Source organism: Agelaius phoeniceus, chromosome 6 (assembly GCF_051311805.1).
Source record: "Agelaius phoeniceus isolate bAgePho1 chromosome 6, bAgePho1.hap1, whole genome shotgun sequence".
NCBI classification, from domain to species: Eukaryota; Metazoa; Chordata; class Aves; order Passeriformes; family Icteridae; genus Agelaius; species Agelaius phoeniceus.
The window spans coordinates 17,320,232-17,345,023 of NC_135270.1; the positions used below are offsets into that span (position 1 = coordinate 17,320,232).

At 51.2% G+C, this 24,792-nt stretch overlaps 2 protein-coding genes across 3 annotated transcripts in view; both read right to left on the minus strand.

Annotated features, from left to right (window-relative positions):
* The window catches only part of LSP1 (lymphocyte specific protein 1), a 48,594-nt gene extending 29,122 nt beyond the window's left edge, over positions 1 to 19,472 (minus strand). The window contains exon 1 of one of the 2 annotated variants that reach the window (XM_054634607.2): positions 19,322 to 19,472. In XM_054634607.2, the coding sequence (XP_054490582.2) occupies positions 19,322 to 19,401 (80 nt within the window). In that variant the 5' untranslated portion in view covers positions 19,402 to 19,472. Of the gene's footprint in view, positions 1 to 7,500; positions 7,733 to 19,321 lie in introns of those variants that run through there. The other variant, XM_077179922.1, reaches the window with a different exon arrangement.
* Positions 19,473 to 20,220: 748 nt separating this feature from the next.
* TNNI2 (troponin I2, fast skeletal type) lies at positions 20,221 to 21,978 on the minus strand. The gene is made up of 5 exons (XM_054635343.2): positions 21,941 to 21,978; positions 21,528 to 21,656; positions 21,040 to 21,129; positions 20,716 to 20,892; positions 20,221 to 20,413 (listed from the first exon to the last, which is right to left on the minus strand). The coding sequence occupies exons 2-5, from the start codon at positions 21,648 to 21,650 to the stop codon at positions 20,315 to 20,317; spliced, it is 489 nt and encodes a 162-aa protein (XP_054491318.2). The 5' UTR covers positions 21,651 to 21,656; positions 21,941 to 21,978; the 3' UTR covers positions 20,221 to 20,314.
* Between the last annotated feature and the right edge of the window lie 2,814 nt (positions 21,979 to 24,792).

The following is a 24,792-nucleotide window of genomic DNA, read 5'->3' on the forward strand; positions in this document are numbered from 1 at the left end:
TAGCAGTACAATACAGGGAGACTGAGAAAAGAAATAAAATCAAGGATGATTATGTCACATCCTGAAGTTTATTTCAGCCTCGCCTCGGGAGAGTTATTCTAGCTCTGAAACAGCAGCGTGTCAGTCAAAGGCAGCCAGAGATACTCCACAAGCCTCTCCCTCCCATACATTCATGTAATTCCTCAGCTGCATTGCTCCGTTCAGAGCCCAGGCTACAGAGTTTGAACAAGAAGGGGGGCAGGGGGAGAGGAAAAAATGCATCTATGTGCTTCACCCTCAGCCTTGTTCTCATACCACGCTTCCCCACCCCACACGTAGCTGTGCAGTCTTGGCCATGTCTCCCCATTTCTCCTATAAATCACAGGTCACCTCCAGGATGTGAACAGCAGGATAGAGCTGCTTCACACCCAGGAGGGGCCACAGAGCCCATCTCCACCTCCTGCTAGAACTCTGGGGCTGTGGAGAGGCAGCACGTATGGGGTGATAAGGACACACCAAGGCATCTGGAACAGAACATGATACATCCCAAACTTTCATCAAGCAGAAATAGAAGGAAAACCACATTTAGCATCACAGAGACCTATCTCCCTTTTTAAAATAAAAGCAACTCTTCTTTTTTTAAACAGATCTTGGATTTCCTCTGCACAAGCACATCCCTTTTTTGCCCTGAGAAGGATGTGCAGATGTACAGCCACGCATGCATGTGCCACATATAAAACTCTGCCTAGTTTAGCCTTCATTAAATCCCCTGCAAAGATTGACCTGTCACTGTGTCATGACAGGCAGGGAAAGCCCCAGGATGGTAATTTACTGCTTCCACAAGCAAAACAAGACACACTTGAGAAAGCTGGTGGCAAATGGCAGGAGCAAACCCGGAGGAGGGATGAAAGCAGGGCTGGTCCTTCATCATGAGCTTCATCTGTCCCCTCTTGCCGCTCCCAGGACTGTGGCTCCAACAAGGTGCATGGAATGCTCCATGCTTCCAGACACCATAGGTGATGCACAACCCCTCACAGAGGCACCAGGCAACCAGGGGGAACAACTGTTTCTTTTTATTATTGTTGATTTTAATCACGGCAGACAGAACCCAAACGAATCACCTCCAAGATGATGAATTGCACCCCCAGGACCGTGGTCCTTAGCACACAGATAGGCTGGTGCAGTCATGTATCAGCATCACCGGCCAGGAATTTGGCAGGGGGAGGAAAGGGCTGGAGCCTGAGCGCTCCCAGCACTCCACTGCATTCAGTAGGTGTGAGAAATCAGTGCTGGGTACGACCTCGAACCACGGCCCTTTCTCATGGCCTCTCCATCTCAGCCCAAAGGTTCAAGGAATTTGAGGGTTTTTTCTACAGGGCAGGAAGTCTGGCCTCTGTTTTTGCAAGGGAGAAGCATGTCAGAGGAGAAAATAGACTTGCCAAAGAGATGCAGACTGCCTTACCCAGCTTTTGTATTTTATTTTTCTCCTCCTTAAGAGGGAAGCAGGACTCCACAGCCTCCCTGCCTTGGCTACAGTCAGCCAGCATCCTTCTTGACACACTCCTGCTGGAAAACAAGTCTGAGCCTAGAAAGGTGAGCAATTGCCTTATCCCTGCTGCTTCAAGCCGGGATTAAGAGCAGGATTTGTATCAGCATGGTGTTTTTATAGCACAGCTGGCTCGGCCCTCCCTTGGCAGCCCCAGGGCGAGGCGGTGTCTGTCCCCAGCAGCAGGAGGGAGTTTGCTGTCTGAGCACAGGCCGTGAGAACGCTGATGCTCCATGCCCTGGGACAGCTGAGATCCCCTCCTTTATGGCCATCACTGAGGAGCTGTGCTGCAGCAGGAACCAGGGCAGCAGCAAGCCCTCGCTCCCTGCTGCGCCAGGGCAGAGCATCTTCACGAGGAAAAAGAGTCTGCCCCAACATGCTGATCCCAAAATCCTGTGTTTGAGGGCATGGCACCCCAGCTTCTTGCTGAGGCTCTTGGCAACCTCAGTTGCCCTTTGCCCACCATAGAGCTGAGGGATGGTGCTGATGCTATTTGATGCTCCATCAAAAGAGTTAGAATTGGAGCGAGAAGGAGAAATCAAAAAAATCTGGAAGCTGAAAATTAGTTTTTAGACACCATCCCAGCTGGTGTCTCAGGCCTCAGCTTCTCCAACTAGTGCCCTTTCTAGCTGAGCCACACTCAGATACACATGGTGGTCCCTCTCCACACCATCAGAGGATGCCAGTGACCTGTGGTTGCAGCCCTGATGGGCTCAAAGGTTCACTAGAGCTTCCCAAAATTTCCATGGGCTCAAAGTTCAGGCCCTGAACATCCAATTGCTTGAGAGCAGGTAAAAATCTGGGTCAGGCCAGGCTAAAGGCAAACAAAACCCACGCACTGGTTTCTGGGAAAGGTCAGTGGTAGGTGGAGTTCTGACAAAACAAACCCCAGGGCTGGAAAAAAATCTGGGAATGGGTCCACAGAGTACTCAGAGGGGACGGATGAGCCGCTTCAACTGGAGAGAAAGGATGAGCTGTTATCCTTGGGGTGAAAGCTGAGGGTGGGCACCCACAAGGCACCCAGGGAGGGACCTACCCACCGTGCACTGGCTTAGCCCTTACACTCACCCTGCCCCACAGCTCAGCTGGGCTGCAAATCCCCAGGCTCCTCCTGGGCTGCAGAATATGGTGGCATCACCCTGCAAGCAGCTGGCACCACAGAAGGCACCCTGGGATGTGGAAATGCCATCAGTCCAGCCCAAAGGGGTCTCCTGGATGCTCCTCCCTGCCAGCAGCCTGTGCTCACGTCTCCCTTTCCATCTGCCCTCCATTTGTGGGGTTCACTGTTCTGTCCTGGCCATGCCAACGGGGCACAGAGGGATAAAGAAATGAGTGCCACTAATAAAAACATCAAAATAGAGAAGATTCAAGAAGGGAAGCACACAGGCTCCTCATGACACACTGAGGCAGCATTGCAAAGCATGAATCACACCAATGAAGGCCCTGTGTCCCCTGGTGTCCCCATGCAGGTATCCCTCCCTCCTCTTCCCACACAATTGCTCAGCTACTGGCTCGTTCCTACACAGTTCAGTTTCCCCATCTTCCCCTAAAGAGCTGCCCCACTTCTCCACAGCAAGAAATCCTTGCTCCCTACACCTCTCCAGGTGCCAGGGAGTTGAAGCAAAGTGGTGCTGCAGTAGCCCCTGGAGGCGGTAGCTATCTCCCAGGCAACAAACTGTGCCCAGACCATGTCCTGGCATCAACCACACACACCCCCACCCCACAAAAAAATGTTCTTCCCCTTCAAAGAGCCATCCAGCCCTCCCAAGTGCTTCCAGCTCCTTGTTCCCAGCTCAGCACTCAGGAGGTCAAGACAAAAATACTGGAGAAGCATCTTCCCTGCTGAGACACATCCTGGCAATCTTTGGGAAACATCGAATGCAGGCAGAAAGGAAAGTGTCCTGCAGAGCTGGGCAGAGCCCCCATATCCTGATCAAACTAAATATTACACTCATGACATGCACCAAAATTCACGTTCAGGGAATTTTAAAGCTACCATAGTGCTGAGGAACTCTGAGAATCACCAAGAGTATTGCTTGGAAATGCAATAACTTCTTGTAGGGAGAAAGAAGGGGCCCCGCAGCACCTCATGGGTGCCAGGACATGAGTGCTGAAGGTGGCAGTCATCTCATCACATACAGCAGGCCAAAACACAGCACTGTGCAAGATTCATTTCAGATCTCACATTCTGGCTTCCCATGTTAATGACTCCACAGAAGATAACAAAGCAAAAATCTCATCCTACAGAGTAAATAATTAGCTCTATGCCGTGATCAAATTTTCTGACTTGTTTTCTTCCCCTGAGCTTTTTCATCCTCAATATTCAGCCCCCTTTTCCCACAGGAGTACTTGTACATCAAGCTCCATGGCATTGCAAAGACATACAATTAGAGACACTGGTTTATTTGTTGCTCTGGAGCAGCCATGCTCTGGAGCCCCTGTTCTGGACCAGGTCCCCATTGTGCTGGGAAGGAAAGGGGTCTTGTAGCACGTAAGAACACTGTCCTTTTTCCCCAAGAACAAATCACAGCTCGCTTCCTAATGGTACCCCAGATTCAGCAGTGATAAGCCAGCTGGGTAGCAGCACTGCTGCTCTTGGCTCTTTTATCTGACAAGCCAGATAAAAGAGCCAAGAGCAGCAGGGCTCTCAGCTCACATCCATATGCCCACACACTGCACCCCAGTGGGTGCAGCACATCCCAGGGAGGCACCCAGAGCCCAGCCATGGGGACACCACTGCAGCAAGCCACCCAGCCCAGTGGGAGCAGTGTCAACCACAAGGCCCAATAGTCCAGTTCCAAGGAGCAGCACAGCTGCTTCACAGAGAGGCTGATTTGTAGGTTAATTAAACAGCCATATTCTTTTGTGAAACTCTTCAGGCTCGATAAATAGAGGGAGAGTAAAATTCCAGCAGGAGAAGATAATGAAGTGAATGAATCGACATGACAGGTGCTGGATCCCTATCTTATTTATAGGAATTCATTAGAAGGATAAGGAGAAAGAGATCGTGATAACAAGATAAAGTGGCTCATGTTTGGAGAGGACTTTAAAAAAATACAAAGCCTTGTGGGTGTGTGAGGGATCATCACTGGAAGCGTGCTACAAAGGGAGAAATATTTCCCCAGTGATATCCTGATAGAGAAACTATGCTGCACAAGGGGAGTGCCTGGGCACATGGGCCAAAGCAGGGAAGGTAGATAGCCCTGCAATTGCCCATTCTTCTCATACCTTTCCCAGGTAATTACTCAGCCACTCATGCTCTGCAGTTGCAAGGCCTCACCCTGGGCTCTTTTCAGCCTCCAACTTTTCAGATGTCAATGGAACATCCCTGCCTGCACCTTTTCAAAACCAGTGAGGAAGAAGGAGGGCTAATTTTTCCAGCCCACCTCCTGGCTGGGCAGAGGTGAAAGATGTTTCCTTGAGTACTGGCTCCGTGCTTCAGCCTCCAGGCGTCTCCAACGTGTCCTAGTGATCCCAAGCACACCAAACCACGCCAGAGCACCACATGCACTAAGCCTGTGAGCAGTCAGTGGAAAAGCCATTTAATGCAAATCTGACTCCTGGGACTGATATTGGGGTGATGCTTCACCCATGGGCCCCTCTGTCTGAAATGCTGGGGTTTTGTATCAAGCACAAGGCAGGATGCTTAAAGCATTGGGACTCAGCTCTTCAACCCCAAATGCACAAGACTTACACTGGTCTCAGCTCAGGAACCCTTAACCCAGCTGTTGGGCAGCTGGCAAGCAGCTCCTGCAGCTGAGCAATGCTCAGAGGAGGTAATTCCCTGGTTATCCCTGCTGTTGCCCTGCAGCAGGAGCAGCCAGGTAAATCCTGCCACCACACTGACCTCCCCAGGGCTCGTGGTTATGGCTCTGAGCTGCTGTTTTCACTGTGTGCTCCAGGTCTCCAAAGCACTCGGACACACCAGAAGAGCCCAGGACCTGCACAGTGTAGCCACCCTGTTGCAGTCACCTTGAGACAGAAAAAAGCAGAGCACAGCAATCTTGACAGCAACATATCTTCAAGACAGGAGCCTCGAGCCATTCACTGAAGGAGCTCCTTCCTTCCTGCAGCCAAGCTGGCAGGACTTGCAGAGCCAGCCCCACAGCTGATCTCAGGAACTCCAGGAGAAAAATACAGCTGCAAAATTGGCTATGGTGTGCATGGAGCAGACCCTGCCTGTCCACTGCTGAATCCTGTGAAAATAAGCGAGGCTTTTTGTGTGCAAACCATGGAAATCCCTCACACCCCGCTCCACTCCTCATCTGTAAGCAGGACTGGAAAACACAGCCACAAAGCTAAACCTCAATCAATTAAGTGTAATAACCCTACTCAGGAAACATGTCACCTTGTAAAAAAGTCCCTGTGAGTCTCTGGGACACCAAAAGTCCCTTATCCAAAGCAGGAGGAACTTGGAAATGTCACTCAGGACAGGAAAACACCCCTGGTTTCGGCTGTGCTGGGGACAGTCCTTTGGACACCCCTTTTCTCTGCTTGAAGCACATGTGCTTCCCCTTGCTCCCCCCCATCTGTCACCCTGCAAAATAAATTGCTACCCAGCTGTAAGCAGGCAACTCCCACCCCAGTTCATTTCCCTGGCCCTCCTCAGTACCAGCTGGCCCCAAATCTGAGCTCATCCCTGCCTTCTGCACACCCCAGAGGTTTCCCGACCCCTCACAAGCTGCTGGCAAAGCCCTGCTCTGAAGCAGGGATGTGTAACTCAGATCCCATCCCCCTGGGCTGAGACCAGGGAATGGGTCCAACAGGCCAAACAAAAGATGAACCGAGAGGAGTCAGCTTCTCCTGCCCGTTTTCCACCCCAGGGGCCTGTGCAACCAGTGGGAGCTTTCCTGCCAACTTCCCTGGGTCCAGAAGGGCAGGAAGCGGCAAGGACTGGATGGACTGTAGGTGCCCATTTACCTTCCAAGGCAAGAAACTTATTGAGAGATGAGGTTTAGAGGCTGCATTACCAACCGAGGAGATCCCAACCTGACTGGAAAATGCCTGGTGAAATAAACCCCACCGTGACATCCTCCACCTCTCAGCTGGAGACCAGCACTCACAGCGAGCACAAGGGGGCCAAGAGGCACCCGAGATGCAGAATGTGAGTCCAGCACTGCCTGATCCCACCTCTCACCCATCCATCTACTCAACTAAACATGAAAAGGGGAGAAGTGCAGCCCAGTCAGGGCCATCAGCGTGGCACACCACCATCGCCCAGAGATGGGTCCCGGAGACTCATGGAGGGAGGCAGCGATTCCAGCCCCCGGGAAAGAAGAGCACAGTGACCACATGGCAGGGAATCTCAAAGCCAGCAGACAATGTAGCCGTCCTCCCGGGCTCAGCGCCGGCTGACAAACGGGAAAAGCCCAAGTGAGCCATCCACCTCCCTGCCCTGGCAATTATACTCTGAGAGAAAGGTTCAAAGCACTATTGTGATCAATTAAATCGAAAAAAGAGCGGTGTCAGCTCGCAGCCCTGGGAGGATCCAGCCCTGTACTGATCTCTGAATTAAAAACGAGCATCACAGCGTGCACGCCGTACAGTTCCTGCGGGAAAAAAAGGAAAACCCTTTTTCTAGGCAGAAGCGTTCAGCACTCGGGAGACACAAAAAGCCACGTACTGAGACATGCCTCGCAGGGAGAGGGGAAGCCAGCGGCTCAGGTGAGTGTCACAGTACAGTTGTGCTCAGTTATTTCAGTTGGGAGCTCCTGGAAAAGCCATCAGTAAGTTCAAATCTGCTTTTCTCATACAGCTCTAGGGAAGGAGAGGGAGGGTTATCTATTATCCTTCCTTCCAATGCATGGGATCTGCTGTAAAATCAGGCGAAGGAGGAAATCCCGCCGGTTTAAAGGCACCCGAAGATGGTCGGTCTGGAACACGCTCCCTTTCCCCGCGGCGTCCCCCACCGCGCCCCTGGGCTCGGGCACATCCCGCCGGAGCCGGAGCGGGTCCCCGGGCAGGTGGGCGCTCACCTGATGAGGTTCTGCAGGCCCTGCTTGCTGGAGTTGCGCCTGAGGATCGCGCTGGCCATGGTGGCGGCGGGCAGGGTCCCGCTGCCGCCCCCTCCCCAGCGCCGCGCCGCAGGAGCCGCCCGGCACTGCGCGCTCCGCGGCCCCCTCGCCGCCTTCAGGAAGTTCTGCAGCTGGTTTCCTTTTGTTTCTGCTCGCCCCCCCTGCTCCACACCCCCGGCTTGTCTCCTCCACCTCTACCTCCTCCTCCTCCTCCCCCTCTGCCTCGTGGAAGTGTCACGGGAGAACCTCCGGGGCCGCAGCACAAAGCCCGGCGCTCCCCGCTCCCCTGCCAGGGGGATTCTCTCCTGCCTTTAACTCTGCTCTCCCTCCTTCATCTTCTCCAGCCCCCTCCTCTCCCCCGCCCTTTTTTCTTTTTTTTTTTTCCCCTTCTGTTTTTTCGCACCATCACCACTGTTTTTCTGATTACACAAAGCACCTAGGGAGCAGACATCCAGGTTGGCAACTTGCACTCGACGGGCTGTAAATCACTCCTACTCCATTCACAGCAGAAGTCTTGCGTGAAGGTCTCACCTCCAAACAGTCCCTGCACGTCCGAAGGTGAGCCAAGAGTCAGATTAACACGAAAGGGGCTTAGCACTGGGAAATGCCACACCAGAGGAGAATGTTCTCCTGGGATGGAGATAGCAGCAAGATTTTGGGGAAAGCCACAGAGCTGCAGCCTCAGGCAGGCAAGCAGCCTACACCCTGCTTCTGCTCTCAAACATTGCCCCTCACCGAGTCAGCGTGCCTCAGCTTTCCCAGCCATCACATTGGGAAAAAGGCAAAAAAATTGGCTAAATCTGGCTTGCCTCCGTGAAACACTGGTATTTCAGGAGATAAAAGAAGTGCAAGATTGTTTGATGAAGGACTAAGATTGTCACCTGCTAAAACAAATTGCCCATCTGCCACACATTCAGATGGTTGTTCTTCATGCTGCCTCCTCATGGGAGGAGTCTTGGGAGGAAAAAACAGAAAGTCTTTCTCCCTGAACTGCATCTCCTGGTCCATGTGTGCTTTTTGGGTGAAAAGAGAACCACTAGTATGCCAAACCAACAGATGCCTGGACTTGTACCTAGCAAGTTCCAGCTCTGCCTTATACTTGCACATTATGGTGCTTATGGCATGGCCTGCCCATGTTCCCCAAGGAAAGTGGGAATATTCCTCTGGCTGTCTGCAAAATGGGAGCAGTTATGATGGAACCTCTCTGCTGAGACCCCCACCTTCCTTCTGCTTTCCGTCCCTCTCATCTCATTTACACGTTTCCTTTCAATTTCTCCTGCAGAAATGTTTCTTGATGCTTGGTAAGCTGAAATGGGGAAGTTGCCCATGAAATACACCGAGAAATCTCAATAAAAAAAAGGAAGTACCTACCCTCCCTTCCACTGTCTCTTAATTTCAAAACAGCTTGTTTTTTTTTTCCCCTGCAGGTATTTAGTAAGCATCACCTAAGTGATTATGAACAACAAAATCCACAAAGCTCAGACATTGATGCTGGCCTCACTCTGTGGGCTGCTCAGATGGTATCACACTGCATATTTTTCTTTATAAATTCAGTGAGACAATGTAAGAGATCCACCACCAAAGATCTCATGCTAAAAAAAAAGCTTGTCCCAGCCCTGCAAGTGCTTGCAGGAGTAATTAGGTTTAAGCACGTGAGCATTCCTATTGACTTCACCACAATTGGCCAGAGTTGAAATGAAGTGTACACCTACAGGGTTTTCATTTTGGAGAGAATCAGCCCAAACCTGCCACTGACTCCCATGGTCCGAGCCAGGCAAGGAGGAACTTCAGGGAGCCCTGGCAGGCAGAGGTGTAGCTCAGCAGCCATGGGCCAGCAGCAACTGGGGGTTGAATGAAATCACTGCAAGCATTCTTCATTCAGGCAGAGATGCCAGACAATGCTCAGGGAGCCCAGGAGGGGTGAGGAGGAATGCAGCCACTGTCACCAGGAGAAGGCAGGAGCCTCCTGGAGGTAACAGCACACTGCTACCTATGGGAGGTGAAAGTCTCTGTGGAAATGGGCAGAGGAGAAGCTGTTAATTCCCCCAGCAAGAGAGCCTTGGCTCCACACTGGGCTTGACTCCCAGAGGATGCCAGCATGAGTTCCTTGTCTTGAAAGCACTTGGCAGACTTCCACCCCAGTTCCAGGACTGGCTGCCTCTCAGAGATGGGGCTTTCAATGAACAGGGCTGACAGAAACCATGCTTGGATGATGAAATGCAGGACTGGGGAGAGGTCACGACATAAGCTCTTACTGGTCTAAGGTGCTAAGATAATTTGGAAACACCAGAAGTGAGGCAGTGAGGAAGGGGGTCCTTAACTGCAACAGGCAGCAGGCTGAGCTCTGTGTTGCTCCCAGGGAGAGAAATTCCTGGTACTGAACTCTGCCTGGAAAAATATTTCAAGGTGGCTGGGCCACTTGACCTCTGGAGAAGGTTTCCTGCCCTTCTCCTGGCTTTCATCTTTGAGAAAGATATTAAATATGACAAGAAAGTTTTCATCCTTCCTCCAGCATCAGCGGGGTCCTGCAGGACCACAGGGAGAGCAGGGCAGGACCCACAGCTTGCAAGAAGGGGAATGGACAGAGTCACTATGCCCATCTCTGCGGGGTAGGGAGCATTTAAACCCACTACTCAAAAGCACAAAGGACATGCCCACAGGGAAAGAGCAGTGCAGGAGAGATGCCACACCACTGCCTTGGAGTGCAGAGGCACCTTGGGCCCCCTCTCCTCTCCTGCCCCTCACTGCCACGTGCATCACTGTGAGTCACACCATGTGTCCAGCAGCAGTAAGGTCAGCATCAGTCCCACAGCTGCTTGGATCCTTTCACAGAAACAACCCCCCTGCTCCCACCAGGAAGTGGGTAGGAGTACAGTGGACACAGGAAGAAAAAAAGAAAAAAAAAAGAATTAATTCATCTGTTCTTTTTTGGCACAGTTTAAGCTGGGAGAACCACCATAAATCTCTGCAGCAAAACACCAGCCCAGTAGAGGAACTGGAGCAGCCAGGAGCACATTGTGTGGCACTGGAGTTCCCCAAAGCTCTTCCCAGCAGCAGGGAAGGCAGAGAAGGTGAAATGCTGTGAGAGAGAGTGGGTCTGCCTCCATCCCTGTGGGAAGGAGGGCTGGAGTCCCAGAGAGATAGGGCTGCACCAGTTCCCGTTAATTACACAATCCTTCTGCTATGTAGCACTAGTTGCAAAATCAGTTGAAGGCTCACACATGGTCAAGGGAAAGAAAAAAAAAGAAACAAAAATACCCTATTCCTGCTAAATACAGCTCAAGCATTTCTCTCCAATACTGCTGGGATGTCAGCCACTGCCAGCACCAAAGCACAGTCACTGCAAGGGCCAGTCCTTCACAAGGACTCCATCTGCCAGCATGGTTCCCAGAGGTGCATGCCTGCATGGCAGTGGTGGGATCCCACCCCAGAAGATGTTCTCACAGGGACAGCCTCACATCTTCAGCGAGGACTAAGAGCCCTATCTCAGACCCTGTGCCTCCACCAGCAGCCCCTAGGACAATGGAATAGCTGGGGGGTGGTCTCTGGTTTTCCTTTTAAATGATGCATCTTTTCCTCTGCCATCCCTCACCTTTCCCCGTGTCCTGACATCCCAGCAGCCTCTCCTCACCAGGCACATGCATCCACCACTTGGAAACCAGCCTGGCAGGCATCAGCATTTGCCCAGCTCCTCCCCAGGAGCCCCAGGTCAGGGGAAAGGGCACCCCACTGGTACCTCAGCTGCACAGATGGTGTGGTTTACATGTTGGCCTGCAGGGTAGGCTTTGCCCACCTCACTTTCACCCAACTCCCACTCAACTCAGTCCACCTTACTCTGCCAGCACTCACTTTCAGGCAGCCAAATACAGAGACCAAGACAGGCAAACAAGAGATAATCCTGAGGAGACAGCAGGACCAGCAGCCAAAAGCAGCACATTGTCTCCTTCCCCCCAGAGCAGCTCTTTACAAGCACCACAGAGTGCTGCCAGGAGGGCAGGGCGCCCCACCTCTGCAATTAGCTCAGGGTGCAGGGCAAGGAGTCCAGTCCCAGTGGTGCTCCCCTGCAAACCTTCCTCTGTCCTGGCATGAGTCAGGAGAGGATATTCCCAAGGCAATGCACGGCCCCATGGGGGTTCAGAGAGGGGGTGCTGTAGGCAAGAGCCAGCTCTGTTGGCTCAGAGTTGTTGCCAGGCTGATGTGCTCAGAGGAGCACCATGAGAAACATGTATAATTGTGGGTCTAAACAGCCAACAAACACTGTGTCATACTAAGTCTGAAATATTTGGCATGGGATCAGTGATGATTTTCTTCCTCTGATATCCAAAGAGGCAGAAATGAGAGGGAATCAGAAACTGGATCTAGAAGGAGCATTCTTCTTCCTCTACCCCACTGCCACCTCTGACCCTCACACAGAATGGAAAATGGGCACTCCCTGGGGAACCTAAGGGGTGCATCCATAAACCTAAGATCACTAGGTTCCATCATGGAGTTTGCTTCATTTATCAGTGAGAGGGGAAGATGCAAGTTCACAAGCCTTGTAAGAGAAGATGCTTTTGCCCCAGGGGTGATACACACAAGGACAATTGATTTAAAAAACAGGGGAAGGAGAGAAGCATTACCAGGGCAGCCCAGCACAGTTACAGGACATCTGGGCTCCTGTTGCACCAAGGGCTGGGCAAACAGCACGAGACCACCTGAGGCACTGCAGTGAGCCACCATCCAGGTTTCCCAGAGCAGGGCCAAGGCCAAGAGACTGAGCCAAGCCCTGGAGGAGTGCAGCTGGTCCAGCATATCGAGCCAGAGCCATTACTGGTACTGTGCACTGCTATCTATATAATATGTTAAATCAACAAAGCCATTGGGAAAGAGACAGGAAGACAAAACAATGGCTGCAGATAAGACACTCCCATCCCACACAGGAGGGTCATTACAGGACAAGAGGAGAACTGCTGGCCCCGAGGAGGCAGGCTCCATCTCTTAGGGATGCTTGTCTACCACAAGGCCAAGAAGCAGGACAAAGGACTCCAGCCAGGATGGATAAGATACAGGCAGCTGCTGCCAAGAGGTTGTCTTCCCCCAGCAGACACTGTAGGAAAAATCTTCAAAAGGCCTTTTTATAGCATCACATTGCTTTGTCACGAGTCTCTGCTCACCAAGGTTTGGAAAGCTGCTGAATGAATTTGAATTTTGAATGTCTCTTTAAAATAAATGGAGTGGTCTTTGCTTTCATTAGGTGGATTAGATGCACACTGGGCAGCTGAAGACACCTTCAGACACCTCCCAGGCTGGCTATAAGAGGTGCACTACCAGTAACAGAGGCACCACCTTCCTTCAGCAGGTGGCACCTGTGTGACACGTTTGAGCAGCGCCCAAAGCCGTGCAGCAGGGTTTGTGGATGGGCCTGTCGGTGAGTTCCACTGCAAGAGTGCAGCCCTGTGTCCAGCCATGCTGCTCAGCTGACCACACAGCTTTCAAGGAGTAAAATACAGCTTCTGCCCAATATAAACTTATTAGCTCATCTGCAGCTGGCTCCAGGCTCTGATGCAGCACTGTGCTGTGCAGCACAAGCAGTTTTAGCAACCATTAATCTCCGCTTTACGCTGCTGGGCTGTCACTCCAGCTGGGGTCAGGGGACACTAAATGGGTAAGAAGGAACTCCCAAGCACCATCAGACAGTTCCTGCATCCCTCACTTCAAGTTGCTCCTTGTCCCAGGGAAAGGCATCTAAGATCAGCTTGCCCATATCCATCCATGCTTCCCTCGCTAAGCTGGGCAAAAGACAGGAGCTGTTTGGAAAGGGCTCCCAAAAGCATCATCATGTATTCAGAGAGCTTGAGGACACATGGCTCCATGAAAAGGGGAATAGCCATTAATGCTCCAAAGTGAGGCCCCAAGAAAAGCTGAGAGGAGCCTTTCTGCACAAAGGGCAGCTAATGCTGTATGCAGGAAGATGGCAACTGGAGTGCAGAAGCAGCAGGAGACAAATGCCACCCCCAGGAAGAGGTGCCACCAGAGCAGGGGTGCACAGCCTGTGCATCACAGTAGTCTGCCCTTCAAGACAGCTCAGCTTGGGCACAATGCTGCCAGCTCCTGGTATGGGAAGCTATGTGACAACTGCAAGGAGGCACTTATTTCAAAAGGAAATTATTATTGTCATCAATTTTACTGGGAGAGAACTCTGCCCCTCCTAAATAGCTGGCAGCCGTGATTGTTTGAGGTCTGTCAATAATTCAGAATTTGTCAATGCTAATGGCTCCAAAGCAAGCTTGCACTGGAAAGGAAACTGCTTCTGCAGCAGAAAAACACAAGCATGCACAAGCACAGAAGAAGAGATCATATTTTCCAAGCTATCTGGCAAGGACTAGATAAAAGGCACTGCACAAACTGTCTAGTCAGCTGCAGCAAGCAACAGATACCTAGAGCTGGGAGAGAGGCTTCCTTGGTAATGCCGAATGAATCCCTAACAAAAAAAAAAAAAAAAAAAAAAAAAAAAAAAAAAAAAAAAAAAAAAAAAAAAAAAAAAAAAAATCTGTTTTCAAAATGAGCACTTAAGCAAAAGAACCAAAGAGCTCCAGCTGATGCAAACTGGCAGAGCTTTCTCTATGGCAGGCACAGGGATGGTGCTGGCATACACTGGCAAAAGCATTTGGGCCTACATGTCTGCTCAATAGCAGGAGAAATCCAAATGAACTGAGCTCCAGCTAATCTGAGTCTTGCACTTCTCAGACCAATTGCTTGTAGATTGCCCCAAGTTTTCAGACTGGATGGAAGTCACCAATTAAGCCAACAGAAGTCCACTGACTGCCATTCCCATTCATTAATAAATCCAGCTGGGTTTGCTCCTGCATCTTCCTCTTGATCCATGTATTTCTTGGACAGTTACCAGATGCACCAGGCTGCTGGGCACCATCACTGCTCATGTGAGACAGGCTGAACCCAAGTAGCTCCTGGGTTTGACACTCCCACGTGGGACTGAATATGGAGCTCTGCTGCCAGCCCCAGCAGCCCATCCCAGGAGGGACTTGCTTAAAGTAGCAAAGAGCAGAAGATGTTTTGTCCTGCCTTGCTGCCAGTTCTCCTGCAGGGGATGGGGGCTGCAGGAGTGGAGCCCCCAGAAAGGCACTGGAGACCTGCCCGTGAGAAAGACAACTCTGAGTGCCAAAACCTGGGATTAAGACACTTCAAAGGCTGCCTCACACATCTGGTGTGTGTTAGGATGGATGCACTGGCAAGGAAAACATCCATGGGCTCCAAGTGGGGCTGGTTAACCCACTCATGACTGAGCCTCTGTGGAACATGGGGACAGGCTGAGGACTGCGAGACACCTGGCCAGGAGAGCTGGACTCAAGTCTCACTAGTGGCCTGTGCTTCCTAGCTGATTCTGGGAATCAGGGAGTGATTCAGGTGCCTGAACACAGCTGTCAAGTGTGGGATGCCTTGGGTTACCTAAGAGAGCTGCCAAGATGTCACACAGGTCCGGTAGGAAACCACCTCTTCTGGGTACCAAACCCACAGTGGGCAAGTTCTGCATCAGGGCAACCCTTCCCCTTCCTGAGCATCTCAAGCTCAGCTGTCTGGCCTTGCAGCAGAGATGACCTGTCCTCTATCCCTGAGGCAGTAGCCACAGAACACCCACCATGGTGACACCCTGACCTTGGCTGGGCACCATGGGTGCTCCTCTAGCACTGATAATACCAAATTCATGTCATGCAGGACAGCTGCTTTCCAGAGTGTGCAGCACCTCCTAGGACATGTTTTTTGCCCCATACCAGATGGCCATGATCCAGAGCACGACCTGGGTAAAGAGGCCTGAGCCCCTATCACACACCCCTGTGTCTTCCTTTCATTGATGTACATCCCCAAGGCTTCTCCTCACGAAAGGCTTTGGAACAGAACCACACCATGAAGATCCATTCCCCGTGCATTTGGCCTCAAAGGATGCCAAAGCACCCCCTCAGTAATCCCAAAGACAGCCTGATCAGGAGTTGATTGGACTCATAAAGAGAAGAGGAACTGCAGCTACAGGAGGTCCAGGCTGCTGTGCAGGCTGGGGGAGCAGAGCCCTCCCTCAGCTGTTCCAGGTGAGCAGGCACCGTCCCTCCCAGGCAGGTGTGCAAAGTGCCCAGGAGAGCAGCAGGGGGAGGATGCAGTGAGAGCCCCAAATCCTTGTGGTGTTCCCTCTGAGCCCCTGAGCACCACTGCAGGTTTGCAGTCACTCACAGCCAGATTACACTCTCAGGAGCCTGGTGGTAATGCCAATGCCTCCTGGAGCCTGAGCAACAACCTTGTTTGGGTCAGGATTCTCACCCCCCTCAAAGAAAAAGCTGTTCCCAACAAAAACATGACACTGAGGAGGTCTTGGAGCACCTCCTGGCCAGGTGGTCTGTCCAGATGTGAGTCAGTGTCCTGACAGAGGCAGCAGCCAGGCTGGATGAGTGCCTAGCTGGGATCAAGCCCAGCTCTGAAGAGAGCACCAGGGCAGCAAGGAGTCAGCTCAGCCCCCAGGCAGACCCCACAGCTGGGCATGTGGGTCACAGGGTGACAGATGCAAAGGGGGATGCAGGCAGAGCATCAGTCAGGGCTGGATTAGCAAGGTCAGTGAAGGTCAGAGCAGAGGGGCCCAGGATCCCCAGGACACACCAAGGTTAAGCACTTCCCTGCTGCACAGCCAGCCCTTCCAGTTATCACAGGGTTTTCAGATTTGGGGAAAAGCCCTAAACCCTCTGAAGTAAGTTCACCTTACAAAATCCAGGGGCAAGGGATTCCCACCAGCTTCAGAGCCAGACTTCACACCAAGAGTGTTTAAAAAGCCAGCCTTTCAGCCAGCAGAGAGTGTTCTGTGGTTTAAAAAGAAAAGTGCAATTCAAATGAAGGCTGCTGGGCAATCCCCTGCTTTAACACACACTCCTCCAAACCCATAGCTTTACATAGCAAAATAAGCCTGGAGGCAAGGCGAGGCAAGCCAGGCTTAATTTATTTTTTTTCCTCAAGGAGAAAAGGACAGTGAAGGCACCTGATACCTCCTATAATTAGAGACAGTTCTTTATCCCTAATGCCACTACCAGACCACCTATATCCAATTTGGAAACCAGAAGTATAACCCAGCTTCATTAAATAATCCATCTGGTCCTCCCCTGTTAATTTCCCTACTATTTTTCCACTTTAATGAGCCCAGCTGGGTCAAACTGTGACCAGGTCCTCCTCAGCAGGGATCAGCCATCCCTCCATTCCACCCCCAAGGAATCTGGTGCATCGAGGAGTCCAAAAACTCTCCAAGTATCAGTTTTCCCAAACAACTTCCTTCCAACCATGGGTATACTTAGCAACAGCAGTCATTTCAGCAAAGACTGAGACTCCTCCAAGGATCTGGAGAATTCAAGACAGCTGGGGATGGACGTGGCAAAGAAAAGCCTGGGGCTTGCTGGCACAGCAGAGCCTCTCCCCAGGCAGTGACCATACATGGGCTGCCTGCCCTGCAGCTCACAGGGAGGGAAGCCCCAGGAGGACAGAGACTGGGCAATTTGGGAAAAGCCAAAGCCAATCTGCCTCCCAGGTGCAGATATCCTGCAGAGCACAGCCCAGGGGACGTGCCCAGCCATGGGTGTAGGAAGTGAAGGCAGGAGTCACCTGAAGCCTCCAGAGCTCTACAGAGAGCTCTAAGTAGCAGACCCTGTGCATGCTGGGCTCCCAACCTCTCCCCATCAAGGCAGGACAACCCAAGCAGCCACCTCTCCAGAGCTCCCCCCAGCTTCTCACTTGTTGGGGAAGGCTCACGCCAGAGCAGTTTCCCATACAGCAATTCCAGTTCATGGAAGAGAGCATAACAGTGGTCTGGTTTAAGCAGAGTTACACCAGCATCAGCAGGACTTTACCACTATGTCCCAATTTGTATGAGGAAACTGTGTAGGTAGGCTGTGTTCAAATTAATATTTCTGGGCCATTTTCTAATGCATGCTCCTATATACACTGGGCATAGTTAAATAGACAATGACCATTGTCTACAGAAACACAGCACCAATATTTTTCTCCTGACATCTCCCACTGTGCATTATACCCAGGAGCCTTGGGATTTACTTTCCTGGCAGCTCCATCACAAGATTGGTTGCTCTGACATCCATCATGCTTTAGGCTGTCCTTAGAGCTTTGTCCTGCCTCCATCCATCCATGGGTCAGCTTGAAAAGAGCTTTTTCATCAAGGAGAGGAGATCAGGGAGATAAGCTAGCCACAGGGTGAGAAAAGGTAGACCCAAACAGCAAATAAACACTTCCTTCCTCCATTTTGGGCGTGGAAATCACCAGAGTCTAGCAAGCGTTTAAACAGTACAAGGAAAAGCAAGAGAAGTTTAGAGGTGCAGATGAAACTATTATACAAATTGTAAGGGAAAGTAATTCTTCACATTTTTGAAACAAAGAGGAACTCGTTTCTGCTCACTATTTTTGCCCTCAATTTTCATATTTCATTAAGATTCTAAAATACAGCTCGAGAGGAAAGGATGTGCCACCCTGCTGTCAGCGTTCACACTCTTTTTAAACAAGGCTGTAAGGGTCTGCGTGCCACAGAACAGACTCCTCCAAACAGCCTTTTATTTAGCTGAAACTCCAGCAGGAAACAGAAAAGGGAACAAGCTGACCCAGCCCCACCAGCAGACCCCAGTGATGGCCCTGCATGCACCAAAGTAGCTGCACTCACTGCAGCAAGAGGGGAGCAGGAAGGTTTGCTTGCCTTGGGCCACACACAGCAGCTGCTCCTTGCTGCTGCAAGGTGAGCTGAGCCTGCAGCACAGGCACAGCCAGGAGCAGTGCTGGGAATCACATCGATCCTGGTGCTGAGGAAACCCCTGTGCTCCCCCAGCCGCCAAGGCTTCCCCTTTGTTTCAGCAGCCAGTCATGTACAGAGCTTTCCAGCACCTTTTGAAGCTTCCAGTCAAATCTTCAGCCCAGGCTAATTGCTGTCAGGTGTCAGCCGAAGCACTTACTGCAGCCACTGATGACAGGAGATGACACACCTTTCTCCTCTCATTGTCACTCAAGGGGGTTTTTTTCCCATCAACATTAGCTGTGCCAGCTCTCAGAAGCCTTGGGGAGAAATGCTAATGTGAGCTTTGAAGCTGGAGGTGAAAAATCAGGCAACCTCCTAAGCTCCCTGGATGCTCAGCCTGAATCCAGTCCAAATCTGAGCACTTCTGGGTGATGCACTTTGGCCAAGCTTATCTATCTGCAGATGTGGTCTTCTTTTAGCCCTCATGGAAAGCTGTCTGTATTCAAGTGAAGAGACCCCATATTTTACAGTCTCTGCTGATAAAGCAATAAAGCAGAGCAGAGGCACAGGGAGATATATAATTTTACAGCAGCCAGCCTGAAACATTGCCAGGTTAATTCTGCTGGAGACATAGGGGATGCAGCAAGAAATCAGATGTGCCCAGCAAGGAGAGAAGGCAGCTGATCACATTAGAGAGGTCTTAGATATGGGGCTGATTTCAGCAGCAGAGCAGCTCCAGGTCATCAGACCTCTCTCTTGAGCTTTCCTGCTTCTGGAGCTGGGGTTCCATCAACCCCTTCCCAAGGGCTTTGAAGTTCAAAGGGGATGAGACCTTTAGGAAATCTAAGTCTCATCCTAGCTGGAGAAGCTTGCCAAAAGCCTGATGGAACATCTGACCTATTCCAGCCTCGTGGGTCATCATTGTTCTGGCTGCACATCCTCCTTTCCCTCCGTGCCCCCCCAGCTCCCCAGCTTCCCAGCATCCTGGGACTGGAAGGCAGCTGTGGTGTCCCCAAGCCTCACCTCTCGTTCTCCTCAGGGGATTCATCTCCCACTTGGGTCACTCCTTCTGCACCCTCCTGGCACCCCTCCGAGTCTGACATCTTCTCCCCTGGTTGGCACAGCAGCCCCACAGACAGCTCCAGCACCAGGGTGCTGCCACTGTTTCGCTTTTCCTGTGCTCAGCAGAAGTGAGCTGTGCCGGAAACTTCATGGGCTGAGGGTTTGGGGGGATGGGAGAGGGCAGAAGGAAGGTGAATTTGGAGCTTTGTTTTGTTCTCTTTTAAAAACCACTGAGACTGATTCAAGATTTTACTTGTCGGCAGCTAAAAATTTTGGAAATCCTGAGCTAACCCAAAAGAAAAGTGGGCAGAATGGACATCCTCACCATGGCAGGGAAAGGAGTGACCCACTGTCCCCCCCAGCTCCCCATGCCACTCTGGTGACAGCCATCATCTCTAAACCACAGCACCCTACCCTGTACCAGTCCCAGGGTGCTGCTGCAGGTGCTGCCAAGGTTCTCCTGACTTTGCACCTCTCAAATCCCACCGGGGCCAAAGGGTCTGCTTCTGCCCTGCACATGCCACCCCTCTCCCCCCTTCTCAGCTCCTCCCCACAGCTTCCTGCTGATCATCATGGGCTGAAGTTCTGCAACACCTCCTGGGGTGTCTCTTTGTCTCTTCACCACTGGGGAAGGGCATGAGCATCTGCAGCTTTGGACAGGGACCAACAGTGAGAGGTCCCCCACGTCCTCAGCACAGCCCCTGCCAAAGCCTCCCCATCCCCACCAGGACTGCCACAGTGAGGCAGTCCCTGCTGGCACCATGGCATGAATCAGGGTCTGGCCACCCAGGCAGGCAACACCCACCTCTCCCACCAAAGCTTTATTTACATCACTGCTGCCATGATGCAGCTCTTCGCATAACTAGAGAGAAATGGCACCCAGTCAGTGCCCCTGAGCCAAGCAGGGCAGTGGGGACAGCAGGGAGAGGAGGACAGCTGTGGAGACACAGGTGCTTAGGACTCGCCAGCCTCAAACATCTTCTTTCTACCCTCCATGCCAGACTTCTCCTCAATGTTCTTCCTCCAGTCACCGACATCACGCAGATCCTTCTCCTGGGGGAGGGATGGTTGCATAGGTGTGAATGGTGCCATGGTAAGAACCCACCCAGCCCCACACCAGCCCACCCATGGAAACCCCCATGTCAGCTAGAGGAGCCCAGTTCCACCCATGCTACACATCTTTTTAAACTGCACCCTCCTGTTTCAACATCATGGGTGCCAAGAGAGGGAAACACTGAGCAGGAAGAAGAACCTTATGGAGAAAGAGTCGTTCTCAACCCTGTCTTACAGCGAGGTGTGAGCCCTGAAGGGTGGGGGCAACTCCTGTTAGGGAAAAAAGGGAAAGGGAAGGATACCTTCTCAGTGTCCTCCTTCTTCACTTGTTTCAGGTTGGCTCGGAGGTCCATGCAGACCTTGTGCTTGGAGCCCAGCAGGGCGCGCAGCATGGCGTCAGCCGACATGCGCACCCTGCGCAGCGGCGGCCGCTTGAACTTGCCACGCAGGTCAAAGAGTTTCTGGCTCAAGTCTTCCAGCTGGGGGGGATGAAATATGGGGGGGTAGAGAGAGAGAGAGAGAGAGAGAGAGGGATATGGGTTTAATGAGATGGACCCGAGCAGTGCAGGGAGGCATGAGGAACAGGCTGCAGACTCCCCAGAAGGATGGCTCCAGAGGAAACTCACCTCCTTTGTAGTCTTCTGTAGCTTCACCTCTGTGTCATACCTCTCCTCATCCACTGACTCTATCTTGGCATGAAGCTTTTTGCACAGCTCCTGGGAAGAAAGCAAAGAGGGATGTTGACTGCTAGGACCCTCCACACATGATTCCTCTCTCCTGACCACTCTGGCTCTGAAAGCCCTCAGTCCAGAAGGCTAGATGGGATTGAGGTGAAGAGGGGCTTGTCAGCCAGCTCCTAATCTCCATGCTACTGGCTGCACACAAATGCTGCCTCAACAAATAATTTAAAATACATCTTTCCTGCCAGCCAGACCCCTTTTGTTTGCAGAGAGACGCCACCTGCATCTCAAGCCAGCTGCATGTTCATCTGGCTCCAGGGTAACACAGGGTGAGGAGAGGATCAAGATGGGAAGGCCAGTCTAGATCCACCAGGCTGACTGATGGAGTCAAATATTTTCTGCTCCAGCACTGAAAGGGTTAAAGAAGCCTGTACCTGAAGTTCCTGCATGGATCCTGGGAGCGAGAGAGGAGGGCAATGTTCTGCCAGGTAGTTTTGCTTCTCCACTTCTTTAGCAGCTGCTTCCTTTTCTATTTCAGTGACAGCAAGCTGGAGCATAGCACTCTGGAAGGCAGCAGGAGAAGCGTCAGTGCAGGGTGGAAGCAAAGAAGGAGGGTAGGGGGTCATCAGGGGAGTGGGAGTCCTGATGGAGAGGGGAGTTCCCCTAAATCCCACTATTTTCAAGCAAGGGATAAGGTAGAGACCCAGTAAGGAGCGGGGTGGGAGGCCCCTACACTGTACATCATGGCCTCTTCTAGCAGGGAGAGTGCTGAGAGCTGCTGGCTTGGGATGGGAGGTGGGAAGGCTGGGACACACATCCCAGAGCCAAGGCAGTGCCACCCACGTACCTTCAGGTGCTGCCGGCGGGCAGTGGCTGCCCTCCTCTTTTTCTGCAAGTGGAAGAAAAGACAAAAGAATGTTATCAGGTGCCCATTCCCCTTTCCATTGCCCTTCCCCATGCAATGGCACAGTCCACCTGCAGCCCTGCCAGGGAGATGGCTCCATCTCGACACACAGTTTGTCCCCAAACCAGCAGCACTCAAGGAAGAGGCTTCCTGCTGAATCCAGCTTTGCCAACCTCAGGTAGCTAAAACCCACAAAGTCCCAGAGAAAGAGATAACAAGGGTGATGAACTTGGAAATATATGTATAAAATATGGTGTCCAACTTGGCTTCTTGGGACTTTTAGCCTTTTCTCTAATTTCCTCTTCACTCAGATGTGTTTTACTTTGTGCTCAAGCTAATGACCCCATGTCCCTGGGCACTCAGGAGCTGTGGGATGTCTTTCTGAGCAGTCCAGGGCATGTGTCCTTCTGACACTCTGGTGACAAGGACAGCCAGGCAGGTGAAAACATGAAGGCTCAGTAATTTCTTGGAGCTGGAAAGACCAAGAGATGCTGAAGCAGAGGTTCATCACAGCTGGAGGGCAGACCTGACCACAGGCTGCCCTTCTGTCCTTGCCATGCTGGACCAGCAGCCACAGGACTCCAATTTATAAAAAAACCCACAACTTCTGCATTTCAGCTGTTTCCTGAGCATTTCACCCAGAAGACAGACATGGCTGAGTTGGGCTGGCCCAGGGGAAACACATCTGATATGCTGAGGGGCGGGGAGTAGAAAGCAGCACTTGGGTGTGGTTCTGTGCTGCAGGGAGGAGGAAGTGGATAAGGATGTGCAGAGTGAAATGTAACAAAACCTGACATGTCTCACATATGTTAATGGTGCCAAGGCCCTCCTGACAGGGCTGGAGGGCTCTGCAGAAAAAAGGCACCCAGCTCAGAGATGCAGCACACTATTAACCATCAGATAATCAGATCCCTTGAGGACTGTCAGTCCAGGGTTTATTCTCCATCTGAAAACTGGTACCTTAGCAAAGAGTGTCCTCCCAGCCTCTTCTGGGAGGTCTGGGTTTGATGGGGAGTAAAAGAACATGGTGGATATCAGCACCATTTTGTGGCATTTCTGTGTCCCTGACATCCTCTTTTCTCTCAGTGAGAACAAGCTGGAGATTGTGGTGTGGTGTTGCAGACATATGGGGAGATGCCAAGCAGAAATGAAGGATGGAGCAATTTGCTAAGAGGAAATGTGGAGTGACAAAGCCACAAACAATCCTCCCACACCTTCCCCTGCATTTCTCCAGACACCCCCAGCCCCACCTGGCTTTGCCAGAAGCCAGGGAAAACTTGCTAAGAATGAAACTTCCACCCTGCTCAAACTCTCCAGGCTCCAAGTCTCCTTGAACTGCCTTTGAGAAGGGATTTGTCAGTGCTCAGTGGGTAGAAAATGAAGGGCTAGATGTGGGGAAGGAGGAGAGGATGCCAGGCCAAGGGCGGGATGGTGGATGGATGATGCAGGAGAGGCGGCTCTGGACCACTGCCTTTCCAGCACCATCTCGTGGCCGGATGGGGAAGCAGGAATGGAGGGAAAAAAGCATCCAACTCCAAGCCAGGGGACAAAAAAAAGTCTTTCAAAAGGGATTTTTCTTCTCCTTCAGGTGTTTATCAGGAGGAGTCAGCAAGAAAATAACCATGAGCCATTCTTCCCACACACACGCTCAGCAGCTGATTTTCCTGGGGAGGAACGGTGAAGCCAGGACTGCTGCCATAAGCATTGCTAAAGGAAAAACCCCAGCAAAACACACTTACCTCTTCACTGTTCAGGAAAAGCAGATGGACAAGGAAAGGAAGGAAGAGAAAGGGGAAAGAGGAAAAAAAGACAGTTAGTTAGCATCCTAACTGGAAACAAGCAGAAGAATCTTAACAAGCATAAAAGTTGGTGATTGAACAAAAGTTTTGAAATGCCAATAGTGTATTAGAGACAGAAAAATGGGAACTTACTCAGACATCTTGGTTTAGGTGGTTCTGAGCCTGAAATGAAAACCAAGAGAAAAAGTTTACAATTATTCATGCTTGTGGTCACTTTTTTGTGAGTTTTAAACCCACTTGTTTTTTTTTTTTTTGTGGGTGTAAAAACAAAGCAAGACTCCTCTAGAAAATAAAAAGAGGAACAGTTTTGTTCTTATTTCCCAACTTCACCAATTTTTCATCATATAGGGAACTAGGCTGCAGTTTGTTGATGAGAGGCAAACATCTCCTCATAGCAACACAAACCACAGCATCAAGGGACTTCTGGAAAAGACTAAATGGGGTTGAGCCAGAAAAAGAGTGATTTGTGACAGTGATTCCTGCAGGTATGTTTCTTATCTGACCCCCCCACAAAACCATTTTATTCAATGGGGGAAGAAAAGGCAAAGACTATTTTCAGTTTGCTGCTTTACTTTGCCATTCAACCTTAATTCACTTCATAAACAAGAAATATCACAAAGCCTGCAAAGGGTTGGAAATGACCCCAGGTGACAAGGAAGGACTTCAGAGGATGCTGCTGCCAGTGTGTGCACTCATCCTCTGGGACAGGAGAGCCTGTTGCAGCAACCTCAGCACAGCTGGAAGTTGTGTTAGGTTGATACAAGCACAAAAAATTCCCTAGGCAATCCCTTGCATTTGCTTTACGTGGAAATTTTACACATACAACACAGCGTATTAGGGAAGAAATGGAAGAGCCCCTTTGCTTTGCTGTAAATGATTTCCACATAAATAGAATGTTAGTCTTCTATCAGAGCAATATTTACTTGCATCTCCTGCAAGGCTGTCCTTTGCAGAGCAGACAAGGCCCCCAAACGCAGCCTGGGAGGCTCAGTCAGG